The sequence below is a fragment of the Microtus pennsylvanicus genome, chromosome 20 (assembly GCF_037038515.1).
Source record: "Microtus pennsylvanicus isolate mMicPen1 chromosome 20, mMicPen1.hap1, whole genome shotgun sequence".
Classification (NCBI taxonomy): Eukaryota; Metazoa; Chordata; class Mammalia; order Rodentia; family Cricetidae; genus Microtus; species Microtus pennsylvanicus.
The window spans coordinates 10,179,100-10,200,100 of NC_134598.1; the positions used below are offsets into that span (position 1 = coordinate 10,179,100).

Here is a 21,001-nt window from a genome sequence, read left to right on the forward strand (position 1 = left end):
CGATGATTGGCCGTGGGCCCTGTCCGTCTTGGCTCCAGGGCCCGCCCTCTCCCACGCAGCGCCTTCCAGCCGCTGCTCACCGGTGGCCGCTGCACTCCTGGCTGGGGGCGACCAGGGCGATGGGTGCACCTGCAGGACCGGAGTCGCCACGGGCCTGGCCCCTCCCCTGGTGCCAACCCCACCCACCCAGCTGGCCCTTTTCCTCCCAGGCTCGTCTGGCCGCCGGACTGTTCCCCCAGTCCTAGGCTCGCCCGTCACTCTTCCACCCCTCCCTCCTCACCACCGCTCGCACGTCTGGAGCGCCCGGGCAGAGCGGGTGGCGCACCGGGGGCATGCGCTCCATGAGGGTTCTGCAGAACGCGCTGAGCCGTGCCGGCAGCCACCGCCGGCGGGGAGGCTGGGGTCACCCGAGCCGGGGCCCGCTCCTAGGCGGGGGCGTCCGGTACCACTTCAGTGAGGCCGCTCCGCACAGCCACCAGCCGCAGCACACGGATCAGTAAGGCTCGCGGGACAGGGGCAGGGGACAGGCTGGCTCCCACTCCCACTGTCGTTCTCGCTAGCTCGCTGGGAGTGCCCTTGCCCAGAGAGCGCATCTCGTCTCCTCTCCGAGCTCACTAGCCTGCGATGCCTTTTCCTTTAGATGTGGGGATTTGGGTCCGCTGCGCTCGGGCGGTCAGGTGCCGTCCGCCCGGGAGGGCGTTTGGGCAGGTCGGTCTTCGAGATGATGCCTGTCCAAGGTGCGTACTTAATGGGGAACGCGGATGGGCGCCGAGTGTTGTCTGGTGCACACCTGCCCATCCGCATCCTCTTTCTACTCTGGTCCCGGTATTTTAGGGAAGGTCGTGGGTATGGAACAGCTTCCTGCCCCAGGTCAAAGTGCACTTGAGTCTGTGTGGTGTTTCTTGTTTCTGCGTGTCGTCAGTGGGTTCTGTGTGGTGCGCGTCATTTCTGATGCGCACGTTCTGTGCGTATGTGTCCGGCGTGTTTTTGTAGCAGAGCGTAGCTGTAGAATATCCTACATGCAGGCAAAACACTCGTAACAAGTTTCCAACTTGATCGTTGAACGTGTTGATTTTTCCTAAATGAGGAAAATCGTGAGACACAGATTTTTCCAGACCAGAGTCAGAGCTATTATGTTGCTCTGTCTCCCTGAATTGAAGAGGTTTTTTCCTTTGGGGCCCATCTTCAACCCAGGAAGTCGAGCGCCCTCCCCGCCCCCCCTTCCCCTACTGCCCAGGCAGCAAGCAGGGTTGACAGTATTGGAGAGTGGTGGGCCCTGGGAGTGTGATACTATGAGGGGTTTCTGTGTTGGGAGGGTAAAGGAGGTCAATAAAAAGGGAATACCTTGTAATTCAGATTATTTAAAAATACTTCGTGTAGGGCCTGAGAGGTGGCCCGGTCATTTACAGTACTTGTTTCTCTGGTAGAGGACCTGGGTCTGATTTCCAGCACCCACATGATGGCTCAGAACCATCCGTAATTCCCAGGCTTTCCTGTGTGTGCATTCACACAATAAAATAAATCTTTTAAAGCCAGGCAGTGGTGGCGCACACCTTTAATCCCAGCACTCGGGAGGCAGAGGCAGGCGGTCTCTGAGTTCGAGGTCAGCCTGGTCTATAGAGTGAGTTTGGATAGCCAGGAATGTTACACAGAGAAACCCTGTCTCGAAAAACAAAACAAAATCTTTTTAAAACATTTAAAAATAAAGCCGGGCGGTGGTGGTGCATGCCTTTAATCCCAGCACTCGGGAGGCAGAGGCAGGCGGATCTCTGGGAGTTCGAGGCCAGCCTGGTCTACAAGAGCTAGTTCCGGGACAGGCACCAAAGCTACAGAGAAACCCTGTCTCGAAAAACCAAAAAAAAAAAAAAATTTAAAAATAAAATTCCTACCACCAGGCGTGGTGGTGGACACCTGTGTTGTTCTTTCTCTGTGTAGCCCTGGCTGTCCTGGAACTCATTCTGTAGACCAGGCTGGCCTCTAACTCAGAGGTTCACCTGCCTCTGCCTCCTGAGTCCTGGGATTAAAAGTGTGCACCACCACTGCCTGGCTTTATGAAGTTTTTGTTATTGCTGTTTTTATTATTATTGTTATTATTATTATTTTGCTGTGTATGGGTGTTCTACTTTACTCATGGCTGTGTACTGCATTCATGCCTGCTCAGAAGAGAGTATTGGATCCCCTGGAAATGGAGTTATAGATGGGTGTGAGTCACCCATTGAACCCAGGTCCTCTGCAGGAACAGATACTCTTCACCACCGAGCCATCGCTCCAGTCCTGAGTCACCTGATACTCTTGGAGAGGGCCCAGCTTCAGTTCCCAGCGTAGCTGATTAACAATTATCTGTAACTAGTTCCAGGGAATCTGGGTTATTCTGACCTCTCAGGGCACCAGGCCCGTCATGACGGTGCATAAATTTAGTCCCAGCACTCAGGAGGCAGAGGCAGGTGGATCTCTGTGAGTTTAGGTCAGCCTGATATACAGAGTGAGTTCTAGGACAGCCAGAGCTGCAAAAAGTTAATTCTGTGATGTATCCATATATAGGTTATATATGTACATGTATATGCATATAATTTAACAAGTGTAGAATTATAATATTTTGGTGAGCTATATTTTGCACATATGAGTTTTATTTTTAATTAATTGATTTTTAACTATCGTTAAAGTATCGTATGAGTACCAGTAAGCCTTGTGCTCACATGGTCAGTGGGTAACTAGAGCTGGTTCCTTCCTTCCACCTTTATGTGGCTCCTCAGGTCTCCAGGGCTGCAGGCAATCACTGCTTCCTGCTAGTTGTCTTGCTCACCCTGTATTCAGTTTTTTAAATGGCTTTTTATAGTGTTATGTTTATTTTGTGTGTATAGATATTTTGCCAGTATGTATGTCTGTGGGAGGCCAGGAGAGGATGTCAGATGCCCTGGAGCTGGAGTTACAGACACTAGTGAGCGGTCCTATGGATGATAGAAGTTGAACCTGGAACCCAGTAATTTTTTTTTTTTGGACACAGTCTCATATAGCCTAAGTTGGCCTCAAACTCTATATAGGGGAGATCTTGAACTTGCCTCCACCTCCAGAGAGCTAGGATTACACATACCTCTTTTGGTTTTTGAGACAGGGTTCTAGTAATAGCGTTGCCTGGCCTGGAACTTCTGTGTAGACCTAGTTGGCCTGGAACCTTCCTTGATCCGGTCTCTGCCTTCCAAGACCTGTGGGGTTATGAGGATATGTTCCCGTATTGGACAAGTCTTCCCACAATGCAGTGGGCATTCAGGCACTGTCAGGCATGGGTTACCTCTTCTGGCTTGGGTCTCAAGTTTCCAGTCACGGTTTGGTCACTCCTGCAAGTTCTGCACCTCCTTTACCTCAGCACACGTGCAGGCAGGACAAATCGTAGGTTGAAGCTTTTGTGGCTGTGTTGATGTCCCAGCCCCTCTACTGGAAGCGTTGCCTGGTTACAGAAGATGACCAGTTCAGGCTCCATGTCCCCCTACTGCTAGAAATCGTCACTAGGGTCATTTTTGTAGATTCCAGGGGGTATCCATTGCACTAGGTTTCTGCCTCACTCCCCCAAATGCCTCCCAATTCCAGTCATCTCTCCCCAACACCTGATCTCTCCTGATCCCATCCCCACCTGCCCCCAGTCCAGCCATGAACTCTATTCTATTTCCCCTTCTGAAGGAGATTCATGCGTCTCCTTTAGAGCCTTCCTTGTTACTAGCCTCTCTGAGTCTGTTGGATTATAGCACAATTATTATTTACTTAACAGTTAATATCCACTTATGAGTGAGTGCATACCATGTTTGTCTTTCTGGGTCTGGGTTACCTCATTCAGGTGATTTTTTTCTAGTTCCATCCATTTGGCTGCAATGATGTTATTTTTTTTAAACAGCTGAGTAATACTCCATTGTGCAAATGTACCACATTTTCTTTACCCATTCTTCAGTTGAGGGACATCTAGATGGCTTCCAGTTTTTGGCTATTATGAACAAAGTTGCTATGAATATAATTGAGCAAGTGTCCTTGTGGTAGGATGGAACGTCCTTTGGATATATGCCCGGGAGTGGAATCGCTGGGTCTTGAGGTAGATCGATTCCCAATTTTCTGAGAGACTGCCATACTGATTTCCACAGTGGCTGTACAAGTTTGCACTCCCACCAGCAGTGGAGGAGTGTTCCCCTTGCTCCACATCCTCTCCAGCATGAGCTGTCACTTGTGTTTTTTTGATATTAGTCAATCTAAGTCATCTTGATTTGTATTTTCCTGATGGCTAAGGATGTTGAACATTTAAGTGTTTCTCGGCCATTTGAGATTCCTCTGTTGAGAACTCTCTGTTTAGATCTGTACCCCATTTTTAATTGGATTATTTGGTTTGTTTGTTCTAGTATCTTGAGTTCTTTATATCTTTTGGATATTAGCCCTCTGTCAGATGTGGAGTTGGTGAAAATTTTTTTCCCATTCTGTGAGCTGCCGTTTTGTCCTGGATGGCACTGATATTTTTGTTTTAACCCTTATTTTTATTTCTGTTTATTGGGGAGGGTTACCCATGAAGGCCAGAAGAAGGCATTTAATCCCCTGAAGAAACTGGCAGTTGTGAGCAACCCAACGTGAGTGCTGGGGAGGGAACACAGGTCTTCTGAGGGACAACAGGTGCTCTGAACTGCTGAGACATCTCCAGCCATTTGTTTCTGGTTTGCACATGGTCTCGGGTAGCCCAGGCTGGCCTCAGACTGACTATGCGGCTGAAGGTGACTCCTGATCCTCCTGCCTCCACCTCCCATGTTTTAGGATTACCGGAATATGTCACCTCACCCTGTTTGTATGACAGGTTTTTGCATTTGTTTGTTTGTTTGTTTGTTTGTTTCGAGACAGGGTTTCTTTGTGTACCCTTGGCTGTTCTGGACCTGCCGTGTAAACCAGGCTGGTCTACACCTTCAACTCAGGGATCCCCCTGCCTCTACCTCCTGAGTGCTGGGATTCAAGGCTAAAGGCACGCACTACCATGCCCGGCTTTAGGGTTCTGAGTGGAAAATGGTTAAGTTTCAGAAGGACAGCTGGCATGGAGGGCAGGGAGTATAGTAGCAGATGACAGGCAGGAAGCTGTTGATTGGCTTACTTTCTGTCACTCTGTCATGGAGTGTGGTCCTGAGCCTGACACCGCCCGTGTCAAGTAGATAAGGAGAAGCAGGCTAGCAATAGTGATCGAGCTGCCTAAGTCACACAGCAGTGGGAGCAAAGCAGACTCTTTCTAGGACACAGGAGAAAGGGGGGATTTGAGAGGAAAGTGAAGACGAATTCGTCCAGTGTTAGTGACCCACTCAGTATAGACACAGAATGTGGGAAGACTCAAAGCAGTTCTGCATTGCAGCTTGCATCCCGGTAGTTATGCGTGTACCAGCCCCTCATGGGAAACATGCGAGCAGAGACAGCTCTTGCTGGGTGCGTTCAGTTTTCAGGGTGTGTGGGACATCTGGAAGTGGAATTATCTAGAAGACAGCTTGAAATGAAGGTCTGAAAGTTCAGAGCTTTGGAAAGAAAGCTGGAGAGTAGGATTCACATCTCGTGCCGGAGGAGGAGTTAGGAGGAGACAGAGCATCCTCAGGCCCCCGCCTTCCCATCTCTTCCCCCCAAACAGTGATGTGTCAAACAGCGGCATGCTGCCTCGCCTTGGTGACCTGCTCTTCTACACCATTGCTGAGGGACAGGAACGGATCCCCATCCACAAGTTCACTACCGTAAGTGGCTGTCTGCCTGTCCAGAGAACTCTGACTCTTTAGAGGCCCTGGGACGTGAGAAAAGGCTGGTTGACAAAGTATAGGTTAGCTAATGGGTTGCTATGTGAACACTGAAAAATACAGAGGACTAATGGCTGCCTGGGCTGATGAGCCAATGCCATCGTCCAGATGATAACACTTCTCATGGAAAGTGGCAAGAGACGTACTAACCTCTGAGACTGCTTCAGTCCTTTTGCTTAGTTCCCAAACCCATGTTCTACCAATTGTAGTAGTTAGCGGTGGGGGATTTGGGGATCTATTGGGAAAGACTGAGGAATAGATTGCTGTCCTTGGCTGACCTGACCAGGCCTCTTCTCTCCCCCAAAGGCCCTGAAGGCCACTGGACTACAAACGTCAGACCCGCGGCTCCAGGACTGCATGAGCAAGATGCAGCGCATGGTCCAGGAGTCCAACAATGGTGGCCTCTTGGACCGTGATCTCTTCCAAAAGTGAGAGCCCCAGAAATGAGCATTGCCCCCAGAACTGTTCTGTAGGTAGAAGAGTTTTACTTATAATACAAGCAATACATACTCATTATGAAAAATAATACAGAAATATATTTTTTTTATACTCAGTCCTAGCCCCTTTCCCAGATGTAAACATTGTTAACAGATTAGTGAGTGTGTTCTAGAAAACGCCCTGTGTGCTCACATACACTTATGGCTGTATATATTAGGACTTCTCAACACTAGAGGCCATAGGCTATGCTTTTTCCGATTTTAGTATTTTTCTCAAAATGTCTCGGGCTATCTTATGTCTTTAGAACCCCTCATTTTGGAGGTTAGGGAATTTAAACCTCGTGAGATAAAATGACGGCCAAAAGTCACACAGCTGTTAGTCTGAAACCAGATGAACGCTCACAACCCTGCTTATCCCCAGCTTGTGTGGTTCCCATGCCTGCTGTATCTTTCCAGCCCCCTAACACACTCGTATCTGGGATCCAGGTGTGTGAGCAGCAACATTGTGCTCCTGACTCAGGCATTCCGAAAGAAGTTTGTCATCCCTGACTTTGAGGAGTTCACGGGCCACGTGGATCGCATCTTTGAGGATGCCAAAGAGCTCACTGGAGGCAAAGTGAGAGCCAGGGAATGAGGGAGGGGTGGGGGCTCTGAGCTAGACACACATTGTTTCTCAGAGACTTCCTGGGGCTGAGGTTCAGTGATACAGGCTGAGGAGCAGAGCCTCAGAAACAAGGACATGGCTTCATGTGAGTCTATGTGTACTCTAATACCATGTGACAAGACCTTAGGCTTTTGTGGACATGGATGGCAGAAGATAGGCTTCGTGGTGCAGGCCTATAATCCCAATTCTCAGGAGGTTAAGGCAGAATCAGAAGTTTGAGGTCAGCTTGGATTCTTAGGGAAGACCCTGTCTCAAAGGAAAGATATTCAGTCGAGCCTTCAAGATTTACAAGGAGTGGACCTGAAAACCCAGCCCTAGAATTGCCAGTTTTTAATGTTCAATGGGTTTTCCTGCTATTCCGCCATGGTTAGGACTACAGAGAGGTAGGGTTGCCAGGGACTGAAGACCTGGGTTCTTCTGGAAGCAGTGCACAGAAGGACTATCTGTTGTTGGTGAAGACCTGGGTTCTTCTGGAAGCAGTGCACAGAAGGACTATCTGTTGTTGGTGAGGGCTTGGGTGCTTCTGGAAGCAGTGCACAGAAGGACTATCTGTTGTTGGTGAGGGCTTGGGTGCTTCTGGAAGCAGTGCACAGAAGGACTATCTGTTGTTGGTGAGGGCTTGGGTGCTTCTGGAAGCAGTGCACAGAAGGACTATCTGTTGTTGGTGAAGACCTGGGTTCTTCTGGAAGCAGTGCACAGAAGGACTATCTGTTGTAGGTGAGGGCTTGGGTGCTTCTGGAAGCAGTGCACAGAAGGACTATCTGTTGTTGGTGAGGGCTTGGGTGCTTCTGGAAGCAGTGCACAGAAGGACTATCTGTTGTTGGTGAGGGCTTGGGTGCTTCTGGAAGCAGTGCACAGAAGGACTATCTGTTGTTGGTGAGGGCTTGGGTGCTTCTGGAAGCAGTGCACAGAAGGACTATCTGTTGTTGGTGAGGGCTTGGGTGCTTCTGGAAGCAGTGCACAGAAGGACTATCTGTTGTTGGTGAGGGCTTGGGTGCTTCTGGAAAGCAGTGCACAGAAGGACTATCTGTTGTTGGTGAGGGCTTGGGTGCTTCTGGAAGCAGTGCACAGAAGGACTATCTGTTGTTGGTGAGGGCTTGGGTGCTTCTGGAAGCAGTGCACAGAAGGACTATCTGTTGTTGGTGAGGGCTTGGGTGCTTCTGGAAGCAGTGCACAGAAGGACTATCTGTTGTTGGTGAGGGCTTGGGTGCTTCTGGAAGCAGTGCACAGAAGGACTGTCTGCCGTAGGTGGCAGAATATTAGCTTCTACCAGTTTCTGACCCTGCACATAGCTGTGCTGTTCCCCACTCTCACCTCTCTCCCCTTCTCTACCTATTCATGCCCAGGTGGCAGCCTACATCCCTCAGCTGGCCAAGTCAAACCCAGACCTTTGGGGTGTCTCCCTGTGCACTGTGGATGGTCAGCGGTAAGATCCTGGGTGACGCTGGGCCTTGTGGCACACGCCTTTAATCCCAGCACCTGGACGGCAAAGGCAGGAGGATCTCTGAGTTCAAGGCCAGTCTGGTCTACAGAGCGAATTCTGGGACAGCCAGGGCTCTGTAGAGAGACTCCGCCTCAAAAACAAACAAGGGGGCTGGAGATCTGACAGTAAGAGCACTGGCTGTTCTTCCTGAGGACCCAAGTTCAATTCCCAGCACCCACATGGCAACTCACAACTGTCTGTAAATCCAGTTTCAGGGTACCCGACACCCTCATACATGCAGACAAAACACCAATGCACATAAATAAAAATTAGACAAGCAAACACCAAGAGACGCTGGGTGAGAGGGAGGTGCTGAAGGGCGCAGGCGCAGAACAAAGCCCAACCCCTTTTTATGGACCCTCTCTTTCTCCAGGCACTCTGTGGGCCACACGAAGATCCCATTTTGCCTGCAGTCCTGTGTCAAGCCCCTCACTTATGCCATCTCTGTGAGCACCTTAGGCACTGACTACGTGCACAAGTTTGTGGGCAAGGAACCCAGTGGTCTGCGCTATAACAAACTGTCCCTCAACGAGGAAGGTGAGCGTCTCCGGGGCACACGCTTAGTCTGTCTTTCCCTTAGCCCTACCGCTCTCTTCTCCAGTTCTTTGCCTTTTCTTTCATCCAGGTAGGAGCCAAACCCAACCCCGGTTAGCTTCAGAATGGAACAATATAAAGCAGACTTTCATTAGTGGCCAACAGACTCTGGTTTGTGTTTTCCCAGGAATCCCCCATAACCCCATGGTCAATGCCGGTGCCATCGTTGTCAGCTCCTTGATCAAGGTCAGTACAAGTCTAACCCTGTGAAAGGTAATAGTCTCCCATCCCCTTATTCCTGCATCTCTGTTCATCTCTCCAGGGAGACTGGCGGGGTACCGGGTCCTTTGAGGGTTAATAAGAGGCATGGAAAAGGACAACAGGAAGCCAGATGTTATAAGCTATGGATATTAGTAAGAGTTCGCACATCACTTCCCTTACCCTAGTCCTCCCTGCCCCCACCTATAGCTCTGCAGCCCAGAGCACTGACCATTACAGAAGTGAGCAGGTCGTGACCCCTGCCTAGGACCAACAGCCAGATGCCAAAGGCAGGGGGAGGACAACACCATCAGGCATTGATTGGCCACTCCTGGGTGAGAGACGCACTGAGAAAAGGGTGAATGGCCAGTTCAGGGCAGTCATTCACGTCACCTGGGACTGCGAGCTGGCCTTGAGCAAGGGGTGTCAGGCAGGCCCTTCAGCTGCAGCTCTCCCAGGGCTTGAGCAAGAACCTGGGAGCAGCGTGGGCAGCGACACCATGGGGCCAATCACAACCCCTCCTGAGGAAGGTGGTGTTAGGAACCCTTCCCCCTAGGAGCTCAGGTGTCAGAGTCCCCGGAGTGTTGACTCTATAGCTGACATATGCAGGAAGCGATGAATCTGGGGGAGGGACCGAGGCAAATGTGCCTGGCTGTTCCCTGACAGTTTTGTCTGCAGCCCCGTCTTGGGGGTCTCTCTCATCTTAATCTCATCTGAATCAGCGTGGCGAACCCGACTCACAGCTAAGCTAAACTTCAGCTTTGGAGCTGGGGATGAAGCTCAGTAGTAGATAGAACATTTGCCTCCACAGTCTGTGGAGACCCTCGGTTCAATCTCTGGCACTGCTAAAAAGAAATGATTTCTGTTTCATTTATCAGTATAGCCGGGCGGGGGGGAGCTCAGTGGCAGAGCATTTGATCAACATACCTGAGGTCCTAGTTTCCCTGGTAATAGAAGAAAATCGTTTATCAATGTAATTGAGTATTAACACACTTCCCATTTCTGTCCCCGAGGGTATGGGAATCTGGTACAGGGTAGAGTAAGGCTAATGGGGTGTAAGGAATGTGAGTGGGGGCTGGATGGTGGCGGTGGTGTACACTTTTTTTTTTTTTTGTTTTGTTTTCTGTTTTTTCGAGACAGGGTTTCTCTGTGGTTTTGGAGCCTGTCCTGGAACTAGCTCTTGTAGACCAGGCTGGTCTCGAACTCATAGAGATCCGCCTGCCTCTGCCTCCCAAGTGCTGGGATTAAAGGCGTGCACCACCACCGCCCGGCGGTGGTGTACACTTTTAATCCCAACACTCAGGAGGCAGAGGCAGGCAGATCTCTGAGTTCAAGGCTCCCAGGTCTACAAAGCAAGTTCCAGGACAGCCAGGGCTACATGGAGAAACCCTCTCTTGGAAAAGAGAGAGAGTTGGACCATGGTAGCACATACCTGTAATGCCAGAAGTACAGGTAGAAAAATCAGAAATTCAAGGCTAGTCTGGGATACATGAGACCTTTACTAAAAAATAAATAAAATGGATGGTGGTGGTGAGGGATAGGGTCAGACTGGAGACAGGGATGACAGCTTGAGATTGAGACTAGAAAGTAGAGGTGAGGCTGGGGAGGGGGAGGAAGGGGATAGGTGAGGCTGGGATGGGGGAGGCTGGGATGGGGGAGGCTGGGAGGTGAGGCTGGGATGGGGAGGCTGGGAGGAGGTGAGGCTGGGGAGGGGGGAGGCTGTGGAGAGGTGAGGCTGGGGAGGGGGAGACAGGATGGGGGAGGTTGGGGAGGGATGAGGCAGGGAATGGAGGAGGCTGCAGGGAGGTGAGGCTAGGGAGGGATGAGGTGGGAGGGGAGTGAAACTGGGGATAGAGGAACTGATGGATGCAGTGAGGTTATCTGAATCCTCATTCTTTGATAATTTAAATTTTCATTTTTTTTTGAGGCAAGATCTTTCTATGTACCCCAAACTGCCCTTGAAATCTTTCAGTAATCCTCCTGCCTCAGCCTCCGAAGTGCTGGGAATACAGGCATGCGTCACTAAACTGGTCAATAGTTTGGTTTTCTCTGTTTCTAGACATGGACCTGCAGGCAGAAAGGTCTCAGCTAGTTAAACAAGGGTCACGTGCCTATAACCTCAGCTACTCAGAGACCACAGGATCACAGGGCCACGACTAACTCACAGACCAGCCTGGACATCACAGGCTTGTCTCAGAAGCAGCAAAAGACACTATAAAATGTAAGGTTGCCAGTAGCAAGGCTAGCCTAACATGCCAGCTCCACAATGCCCTTGTGACCCTTCTGTTTGCCGTCCGTCTAGGCCTGGAATACTGATTGTTTTCTCTCTCTCTGTAGATGGACTGCAACAAGGCCGAGAAGTTTGATTTTGTAAGTTCTTTGCACGCAACGTCTTGCTGCCTTTCCCATGGCTGCCGTCTTCTACAGCTGCCTCTGGTGCCTGGCTTAAGCCAAAGGCTTCACCAACCCAGAGCAGCAGCAGTACCTCCAGAGGAGAGGGACCCGCTGGCTTCAGCCTCTTGAGATCCCTGGTCTCCTGGGCAAAGCTGGGATGAGGACGGCGGGGTTCCGAGTGGCTTTGCCAGCCTGACCGGTGTATTCTAGGGCTCTTTAGTCAGAAGGCATCACTCCGGCCCCCTTCCCTTCCAGGTACTGCAGTATCTGAACAAGATGGCTGGGAATGAATTCATGGGGTTCAGCAATGCCACGTAAGGCTCTGTTTAGAGGACTGGCTGAGTGCGCTGTACTGTTGCGTATGTGTACGCGTGGTGGGGCAGCTAAAGAGGGAGGGAAAAGAGAACAGATACACTCTTAGGAAGGAACTCAAGGAGGGGGGTTGGCCTCCCAGCTTCCTCAGGGCCCCTTATTGACATCCATTTGCTTGGAGAGATAGCGACCCACTTCGATCTGCATGTAATGAGAAAGGCGGTGTGATAGTTTGTGTCTGAGCCCTGGTTAAGACTCAGAGCCGAAAACCGTGCCAGACTTCGCCAGACTTCCTAGACAGAAGGGCTAGACAGCTCTGGGTGGGTTTGTTTGGTCTGTTCACATTTTACCACAAAGCTACACCAAGTGTTTGCTCAGGTTCACGAGTTCCCACTAATATTCTGTGAGACGCTACAAAGGGGCTGATTCAGTGTGATGCGGCGATATAGTGCTGTACCCCAGGAAAGGCAGGGTCCCCCCTTCTCCCTCTTCCCGCCTCTTCGCCTCTTCAACTTCAAACGCTAAATTTGGTCTTTGTTTCAGATTTCAGTCAGAGAAGGAAACCGGGGATCGGAATTACGCCATTGGCTATTACCTCAAGGAAAAGAAGGTAACTGGGAGGGGCCAGCGAGAAGTCCCTGGGGATTCTGGTGCCAGGCCAGGGCCGGAGGGGTTGGAGATGGTGTGCGGAATCTGGCTAGTGAAATCACGTCCTGAAGAAACCCCTTCCCCCTGCTCTTCCCTGCAGTGCTTCCCCAAGGGAGTGGACATGATGGCTGCCCTCGATCTCTATTTCCAGGTACACAAACACTCCCGGGGGAGACCCTTCTCTCTGGTGGTCCTGGCAGATGTGCTGAAAGCTCTAGATGTCAGAACATCACTCTTGGTTGCTGTGCTCATGCCCACACTGCCCTTTTACCTCTCTTGTTTCCGTAGCTGTGCTCTGTGGAGGTCACCTGCGAATCAGGCAGCGTCATGGCGGCCACTCTCGCCAACGGCGGCATCTGCCCCATCACAGGCGAGAGCGTGCTGAGCGCTGAAGCCGTGCGGAACACCCTCAGCCTCATGCACTCCTGCGGCATGTATGACTTCTCTGGCCAGTTCGCCTTCCATGTGAGTGTCCCTGGCTCTGCTGTCCAGGGCCAAGAAGAGAGGGTGGGGTGAAGCTTACCCCTGCCTCCTTCACAAACATCTAGCCAGGCTAAAATCCTTAGAGAAATCTGCCAAACACGTCACATTCCTCAAACACACAGACCTTTTACATAGCTGACTCCCATCTTAGACATCACTTCCAAAGAGAGGCATGGTTGATTTGTTTGTAGCCTCAGACTCACAGTGATCTTCCTGCCTCAACCTCTCAATTACTAGAACTACAGCCATACACTTTCACACCTGGCCTTTTTTCTTGTTTGATTTGGTATTGAGGATCAAACCTAGGTCTTAACCGTGGTAGGCAAGTGCCGTGCCTCTGAACTGCACCCCCAGCCAGTGCTGTGCCATGCCTCTGAACTGCACCCCCAGCCAGTGCCACCTCACCGAACTGCACCCCCAGCCAGTGCTACCTCACTGAACTGCATCCCCAGCCAGTGCTGTGCCTCTGAACCACACCCCCCAGGCCCTGGAGGTGTTTCTGATCAAACAAAACCACCTCCAGCTCTGTTCAGGGCACCCTAGTCCTTTTCTTCTCCGTGTTTGTTTTAATTATTTTATCTATTTTTAAAGATTTGTTTTTTATTATGGGGGAGTATGTACAGAAGACGCCCACTGAGGCTAGAAGTATTGGGGATCCCCCCCTCGACGAAGCTGGAGTTTCAGCTGGCTGTGAGCCTGTCAGTTTTGGTAGTTGGGATTGAATGTGAGTTCTTTGCAGGAAGAGTGCAGGCTCTAATTCCTGACCACCTCTCCGGATCTCACCACCACCCCTTTTAAATCCCAGCACTTGGGAGGCAGAGGCAGGCAGATCTCTGTGAGTTCAAGACCAGCCAGGTTTACAGAACAAGTTCAGGACAACCAGGGATGCATGGAGAACCCTTGTCTCAAAAAATATGGTTTTGTTTTTATTTATTTATTTTTAAGTTATGTGTATGGGTGTTTTGCTTGCATGTATGTTTGTAAACCATGTATATACAGTGCTCACACAGGCCAGAAGAGGGTGTAGGATTTTCTGGCACTGGAGTTACAGACAGTTGTGAGTTGCCATGCTGTTGTTGAGAACCAAACCCTGGCCTTCTGAAAGAGCAGCCAGTGCTCTTAACCACTGAGCCATCTTTCCTGTCCCCAGGTCCCATTTTTAAATTTTAAAAATGTATTTATCATCAGTGTGTGCATGGTGGTGCATGTGTGGAGGTCAGAGGGCAATTTTGTGGGCTCTGGGGATCAAACACAGGTTGCTAGACTTGCACAGGAAGCCCTCCTTTTACCTGAGAAGCCATCTCCCGAGCCCCTATTTACTCTTTGCTTATCTCCTACCACCACAGTAAAGGTTGAATGAGAGACGGTCTCCTGGGGCTGAAAAGATGGCTGGGTAGTTAAGAGTATTTGCTGCTTTGGGAGAGGACCATCTGGAACTCTAGTTCCAGGGCGCTCAGTGCCCTCTTCTGGCCTCCTCAGGCATCAGGCACACATGTGTTGCACATACATACACTCATATGTGGAAAATTAAAATAAGTAAAAATGGGGACCATTTCCTAGTTTGAGACCACCCCCAGCAGAGTGCTGTTTGTGTCTTAGCAAGCATTTCCTGCTGCACTGATGCATGGTAGGAGAAGACAGCAGTCAGGCAAACTAAAGCACCGAGACGTAGAGGTGGGTGGTAGTCTTGTCCATGCTGTCACTTAGACTAGCCCGTCTTGTTCCTCAGGTGGGTCTGCCAGCCAAGTCAGCTGTGTCTGGAGCCATCCTCCTGGTTGTGCCCAATGTCATGGGGATGATGTGTCTGTCACCTCCATTAGACAAGCTGGGGAACAGCCAAAGGGGCATCAACTTCTGCCAGGTAAAGTGTTCTGCGTTTAATACTGTTTAAGAATAAATTAATGAGCCAAGCGTGGTGCCGCATGCCTTTAACCCCAGCACTTGGGAGGCAGAGAACTGTGAGTTCGAGGCCAGCCTGGTCTACAGAGAAAGTTCCAGGACAGCCTGGTCAACACACAAAAACCTTGTCTCAAAAAATAAACAAAAAAGAATAAATTAAGCTATACTATAAAATAAGCTATACTATAGTTCAAGCAATTTGAACTCCTAGAAAGGGCAAGGGGTAAATCCTTTGGCTTCTAATTCTAGAAGCTGGTATCTCTATTTAACTTCCACAACTATGACAACCTGCGGCACTGTACGCGGAAGTTAGACCCACGACGAGAAGGAGGAGAAGTCAGGGTAAGGAAAACCCCGGGCAGCCTAAAGGGTATTTCAAAAACAAAACATCCCGCGACACTTCAGCCAGGTCCTTGGTGAGGCGTCCATGGAGAGGGTCACGGGTAGGGGTGGACATGGGTGGATTCAAAGGGTACAATGTATGTTTCAGAACAAGACCGTGGTGAACCTGTTATTTGCTGCATATAGTGGAGATGTCTCAGCTCTCCGAAGGTAATTCTACTGTGACTACATGAATGTAATGGGATACTCTGGGTCGGATATCTTATTAGGGACTTCAGTTTTAGGGTTAGAGTGGACACGTTGCAATTTAGATGAGCGCATGCCTGCTTGTGTTCATGTGTGTGTGTGTGTGTGTGTGAGCGTACACGCACCTGTTTGTGCAGCTGCACATTTGTGGGTGTGTGTACATGTGGCAGCCAGAGGACACCTTCAGGTGTCAATCCTCAGGGGCCATCCTCTCACTGGCCTTGAGCTCACCAACACATCAAGCTCCCGGGACTTCCTTGTCTGTTTCCCACCCAGTATGGTTACAGGCGAGTGTTACTATGCCTGGTTTGTGTATGTGTTTTAATGTGGGTTGTGTGAATCAAACTCGGGTCTCAGTTCCTCGTGCTTCCCCAGAAAGCACTGTACTGGACCATCTCTAGCCTTAGGGATTTGTCTGTTGCTTTAAAATCAAAGTACCTGCCTTAGGTTAAGAACTTAGTTAGCTACAGCTGGCACTGTGATTGACCTGGGAATGATAAGCTTAGTCCTTCGAAGTGGGGACTCTGTCTCAAATGGGTGACCAGTATGAATACATCCAGTCCGGCCGCACTTGAGAGCGACATGGGTAACGCGAGCTGCTCCCCACCCCTCAGGTTCGCTCTGTCAGCCGTGGACATGGAGCAGAAAGACTATGACTCCCGCACAGCCCTGCATGTTGCCGCAGCTGAAGGTATTTAATGGGTTAAACAGGGGGCTGGCGAGATGACTCAGTGGTTAAGAGCACTGCCTGCTCTTCAAAGGTCCTGAGTTCAATTCCCAGCATCCACACCGTGGCTCAGAGCCATCTGTAATGAGGTCTGGTGCCCTCTTTTGGCCTGCAGGCATGCACACAGATGGAACACTGTATACATAATAAATAAATAAATCTTAATAATAATAATAATAAAGGGTTAAAGAGGAAGGGCAGAGTGTGAGACCCTTCTTTTCCACCAGGCATACCCCTATCATTGTGCTCTTAAAGGGCACAGCCAGTTTTGCCTACAGGCACCTCCGCTGACAGACTGTAACTAGATGCTGGCTGGGAGGAAATGTCTGGAACCTCCTCCCCTCTGGCACAGACTCCAGCTACCAAGGGTCCCCCCAAGTGGTCAGGCCCCACCTGGGCACTCTCATTTCCCTTCTGCTCCTATTCCTAGGACACATTGAAGTTGTCAAGTTTCTGATCGAGGCTTGCAAAGTGAATCCTTTTGTCAAGGACAGGTGAGTAGGGTTAGTGGGGACGGGAAGGCGGGTGACCTCACTGGCCTGCAGCCACGGTGCACAGACACACAACTATGGCACTCTCCTTGTTCCTCACAGGTGGGGCAACATTCCCCTGGATGACGCTGTGCAGTTCAACCACGTAGAGGTGGTCAAGCTGCTTCAAGATTACCATGACTCCTACATGCTCTCTGAGACTCAGGCCGAGGCAGCAGCTGAGACCCTGTCCAAAGAGAACTTAGAGAGCATGGTGTAAGCACAGGCCAGGGGCAGTCCCTGCTCAAGAAAAAGCATGAGCTGGCCATACATTCAATGCACAGCCACCAAAATTCCTGTGGGAAGCTGCTTCAGTGGGGATCAACACAGCCATGTGGTGACACAGGCCAGTGTTTTCTGTGAGAACAAAACCCTCCATCCCCCAGTAAACAGCACACGGAAGCCTCTGTGAACACCTGCAGTAGAAGCTAGCCTCAAGGTATAGTTCAATGGCTTCATCCACTCAAAAGTAGCCCAGGTCTTTACCCAGGTCCCCTGTTCCTCTCTGAAGAAGTTACTATGAGAACAAGATACTTCCTTGGAGAGGCTGTAGCCGCCTGGCATATGCATCTGCCACAGAGTAAGAGATGCGGGCAGAGTCAAAGCGCCTGGCCTAGAAACCTGCAGAGATCTGTCCCCTTAGCAGGACATGCTGCCACCACTGACAGCGATTTTATAGACAGAGAAAGTATTTTGTGTTGAAATAAACTTTAATTACATGATTTTTTTTCTATATCTAGTCTCTTTCTCCCCTAAAGATACCCAATTTCATCACCATCATAGGTAATAGAATAAGACGGAACCATGGGGTCAGACAAAGTCCAAACAATATTATATTCCACACACATATCCACCTATTCCACCAGGTTTCCCTCAACCCCAAATACTGCTTTAATTAAGTATATTCTGTGGCCAAGTGGGACGGGAGTTTTGGGTCTGAACGGGCTCTAAAATGGGTTGTGTGAACTCCCTCTTCTCTCTGGAGCTTCCAACTCTGGCAGATAATGTAGCTGGAACTTCTCAAATATAGAGTTTCTGGCACTACAGTCCCACATGTCCCCCGGGTGTCTCTTCCCCTCTGGTCACAGCTGTAACTGGCACACTGGCTGGGTATCAGAGGTGTGTGGAGAGCTGCATCTGCGTGGGACTGACGTCTGTGTGGCTGCCTACTAGTCAATACAGCAGGGAGGGAGCCAGAACCAAGACTCAGGTGCATCGGAGAAAAGGCCACCACTCCTCCAGCCAGAGGTAGAAAGCATTTACTCTGGAGAATCTGGTGAACCCCCAAAACAAGTTACATGTGGGTAAGGGAAGGAGAGGTAGTGGCGGAACAGGCTAAGACACCTGGGCACAAATAGAGGGCCCCAAGGAAGCAGCTGGAGAAGATCACCCGGTGCCCTGGGAAACTGGCAGTAATGCGAGGGCAAAGTTTGGCTGTAAACCTAGCTTCCAAGGAGTAGGGATCGGAGGAAGAGGACTCAAATATTGCACAAAGGGTCCCTACTGAATTTGAGGGCTACCAGTCTCTTGAGACAAAGTACAACAGCTTTAGACCCTTTGAACAGAAAGCCGACCGTGAGCATGATTAAAGGACTTAGGTAACGGCCACATTAGAGACCTTTGGGCACTTCTAGTCCTGAGTGGGTTAGCAGCTCTCCATCCCAGAGGGCAAAAGCAGGCGTCACTGGGCCCCGGAAATCTGTCTGAAGCGTGTGGACCACAGAGATCTGACTCACATCCACCAGACACAGCTTCTTTGCCTCATAGTCCAGCAACAGCCCCACTTTCTCCGGATGCCCAATTCCCTCAATCGGGGCTTTCTCATTAGCCAACATACTGTGCCACTTGCGCTGGGCATAGGAGAACACCCAGGAACGATCATCAGCCCCGACGCAGCTGTCCCGGGACATGTCCACATCTGCTACTCCTATGCGGAACTGCTGAGAGCGCTTCACCGTCACCTCCCAGTAGTGTCTGCCACCGGTGACTGTGGCGTCTGCGAGCACCACTGCCCACTCTCGGAAGCGCTCCACGTTCAGGGCCACCCTGGTGGGTTCCAATCCCACCAAGCCGTATTTGACACCCGTGTCGCCTCTGAAGAGTGCCAGGCTGCTGTGGGCAGTTTTTTCTTCCAGTTTGAAACTGATGCCTGAGGGCAGAGCAAAAATAAATAAATAAATAAATAAATAAATAAATAAATAACAAAAACAAAAAAGGAATGGGTAGTGACAGGTTAGAACCTAGGGCTGGTTTTGATCTGAAGTAGTCGGATGATGGGAAAACGGTTAAAGTCAAACGTTAAGATGGAAAGAGTAGAGATGTGGCTTTAGTATAACAGCCCCGGGAGCCGCAAATCACGGCCGGGGGATGAGGGAAGCCACCGACTGGTGCCCCAAGTTTGAAATCTAGACCAAGGCAGACTGGGGGGGGGGCGGGGGGTGGAGATGAGGAATGGGGTTCTCTGAGCGCGCTCTGGAAATAACACGTTAACTACTACTTTGGTGTGAAAGAATAACAAGAAAGAACGCTACCTCTCCGGGCTACCCCGGCAGGGACCCCCCATCGCTTGGCTCCCCAGCGGTACAAGTTCCAGCAACGTGCGGAGGGCAGCGCCATCTTGTGCCCCCAGAAGCACAGGGCACGCCCCCCGGCGGGAGACCGACCAATGGCTGGCCTGCGTTCGGAGCACGTGGTGCGAGCGCGCCTGCGTCTGCCCTGCCGTGCGGTTTGTGGTCTGGGTAGGCTGTGCCTAGTTTCCTTATGGAGAGACTGTAGGTCATGTCTCACCTAAGTAGGACCTCCAGAGACTTCGTAACCAGAGTCTGTCGTGTGTTTGTTTGGTTTTGAGGCAGGATCTTCGGTATCCCCGGCTGGCCTGGAAGTCACTCTGTAGACCAAGCTGGCCTCGATCTCATAGAGACCTTTGCCTCTGCCTCCCGAGTGCTGGGATTAAAGGCTTGCACCACCACCGCCCGGCATAGTTTAAGCGCACTACTTTAACCCCAGCACTCGGGAGGCAGAGGCAAAGGAATCTCTGTGAGTTTGAGACCAGCCTGGTCTACAGAGCGAATTCCAGGACAGCCAGAGCTACACAGACGCTGTCTCGAACTCCCCTCGCCCCCCAGATGCACACACGTATATACACACACAGTTTAAAAAAAAAAACACTTAAATCTCTGGCTACTACATGCTTACTGCTTTTCATGTCTATCTTGAGACAGTATTACTGTGTAGCCTTTGCTGGCCTCGGACGCCAGGTCCTCCTGTCTTAACTTCCCAAGTTATACTCATTTTTGCTACTATTACTACCACTATTTATTATTATTTTAATAATAGGGTCTCACTATCCATAGAGATCGGACTGTCTCTGTCTGCCGAGTGCTGGAATTAACAACATGGCTCGTGCTCATTATTTTTTAAAGAATAAATAAACTTGGAGGGGATTTTTATTTTTTATTTTTTGAGTGTAGTGACTCATTCTCTCCACCAGGGTTCAGTCAGGCGTAGCTTTTTCATCCACGTCATGGGAGAGATAGTTTGTTGACATTTTTTCTAATTACAAAGCTGCTTTTAATACTTTGAGGTGTGCCCCCAGGAATAAAAAACGGGGAAAGGGTAACCTCACCTCCAGGAGTGGCCCAGGAGGAGATAAAGGAAGCTTGAAAGAGACCCCCTGCAGACTGGGTGAAAGGAAAGCCCATAGATGTTGGGACCTGTGAGCGCTACTGGGAGAAACGGCAGCGTGGTGGGGCTGGCTCCTGGCACATAGGAAAAGGGCAAGAGGATTGATGGAGCTGCTTAGGTTCCTTCTTGTTTTCTTCCTTCTGCTTCGGCTGTGCGACCTCCGAGTCGCTCCGCCTGCCCATCATCAAGTCGCTTTCCCTTAACCAGGTCCCTCTGCTCCTTCTTCACGCTTGGTTACCGCGGTCCCGTCAGAGCCTTCTGGTTTGTTGACTTTTCAATTCTAGGAGGAAAAATGGTGAGGGAAATCCTGCCCTGCTTTGCTAATCCTTTGGATTTGGGTAGTAATGAGAGAACTGTTTCCGAACTGGGTCCCTTCCTTGCCCTCCCCTCCCCTTTTTTTCTTTCCTTTCTCCCCATCCTCTCTTTCTGTTTTATCAAGACCACTGGGCCTTTTTTTAACGTATGTTTTGTTTGTTTGTTTGTTTTAATTTGGAGACAAGGTCTCACTAAATTGGCTTTGGAACTCACCTGCAGCCTAGGCAGTATTTGAACTCTGGGTCCTCCTGGCGCA

The 21,001-nt window shown here is 50.3% G+C and overlaps 2 protein-coding genes across 3 annotated transcripts; one reads left to right on the plus strand and one right to left on the minus strand.

The window, feature by feature from the left end:
• The first annotated feature begins 60 nt into the window (after positions 1–60).
• On the plus strand, positions 61–17,468 carry Gls2 (glutaminase 2). 2 transcript variants are annotated; one of them, XM_075954542.1, is made up of 18 exons: positions 61–737; positions 5,630–5,729; positions 6,096–6,217; positions 6,713–6,842; positions 8,237–8,316; positions 8,747–8,910; positions 9,095–9,153; positions 11,503–11,535; positions 11,815–11,873; positions 12,415–12,481; positions 12,620–12,670; positions 12,808–12,984; positions 14,732–14,863; positions 15,151–15,243; positions 15,392–15,453; positions 16,104–16,180; positions 16,647–16,710; positions 16,810–17,468. In XM_075954542.1, the coding sequence occupies exons 1-18, from the start codon at positions 625–627 to the stop codon at positions 16,964–16,966; spliced, it is 1,740 nt and encodes a 579-aa protein (XP_075810657.1). In that variant the 5' UTR covers positions 61–624; the 3' UTR covers positions 16,967–17,468. The 2 variants fall into 2 exon arrangements, with proteins under 2 accessions (XP_075810657.1, XP_075810656.1); XM_075954541.1 differs by having other exon boundaries at positions 61–496.
• A 522-nt stretch (positions 17,469–17,990) lies between these two features.
• Spryd4 (SPRY domain containing 4) lies at positions 17,991–19,384 on the minus strand. Its single transcript, XM_075954550.1, has 2 exons — positions 19,278–19,384; positions 17,991–18,895 (listed from the first exon to the last, which is right to left on the minus strand). Exons 1-2 carry the CDS (start codon positions 19,360–19,362, stop codon positions 18,357–18,359), a joined length of 624 nt encoding a protein of 207 aa, XP_075810665.1. The 5' UTR covers positions 19,363–19,384; the 3' UTR covers positions 17,991–18,356.
• Positions 19,385–21,001: the final 1,617 nt, after the last annotated feature.

Bases quoted from the DNA above. Each gene is read 5' to 3' on its own strand.
- Gls2 (XM_075954541.1), top strand. From the start codon at position 333: ATGCGCTCCATGAGGGTTCTGCAGAACGCGCTGAGCCGTGCCGGCAGC. The intron at 14,864-15,150 runs GTAAAGTGTTCT...TTCTAATTCTAG, and splicing joins GGGGCATCAACTTCTGCCAG to AAGCTGGTATCTCTATTTAA. The intron at 16,181-16,646 runs GTATTTAATGGG...TCCTATTCCTAG, and splicing joins GCATGTTGCCGCAGCTGAAG to GACACATTGAAGTTGTCAAG.
- Spryd4 (XM_075954550.1), bottom strand. From the start codon at position 19,362: ATGGCGCTGCCCTCCGCACGTTGCTGGAACTTGTACCGCTGGGGAGCC. The intron at 18,896-19,277 runs GTAGCGTTCTTT...CTCTGCCCTCAG, and splicing joins TGCCGGGGTAGCCCGGAGAG to GCATCAGTTTCAAACTGGAA.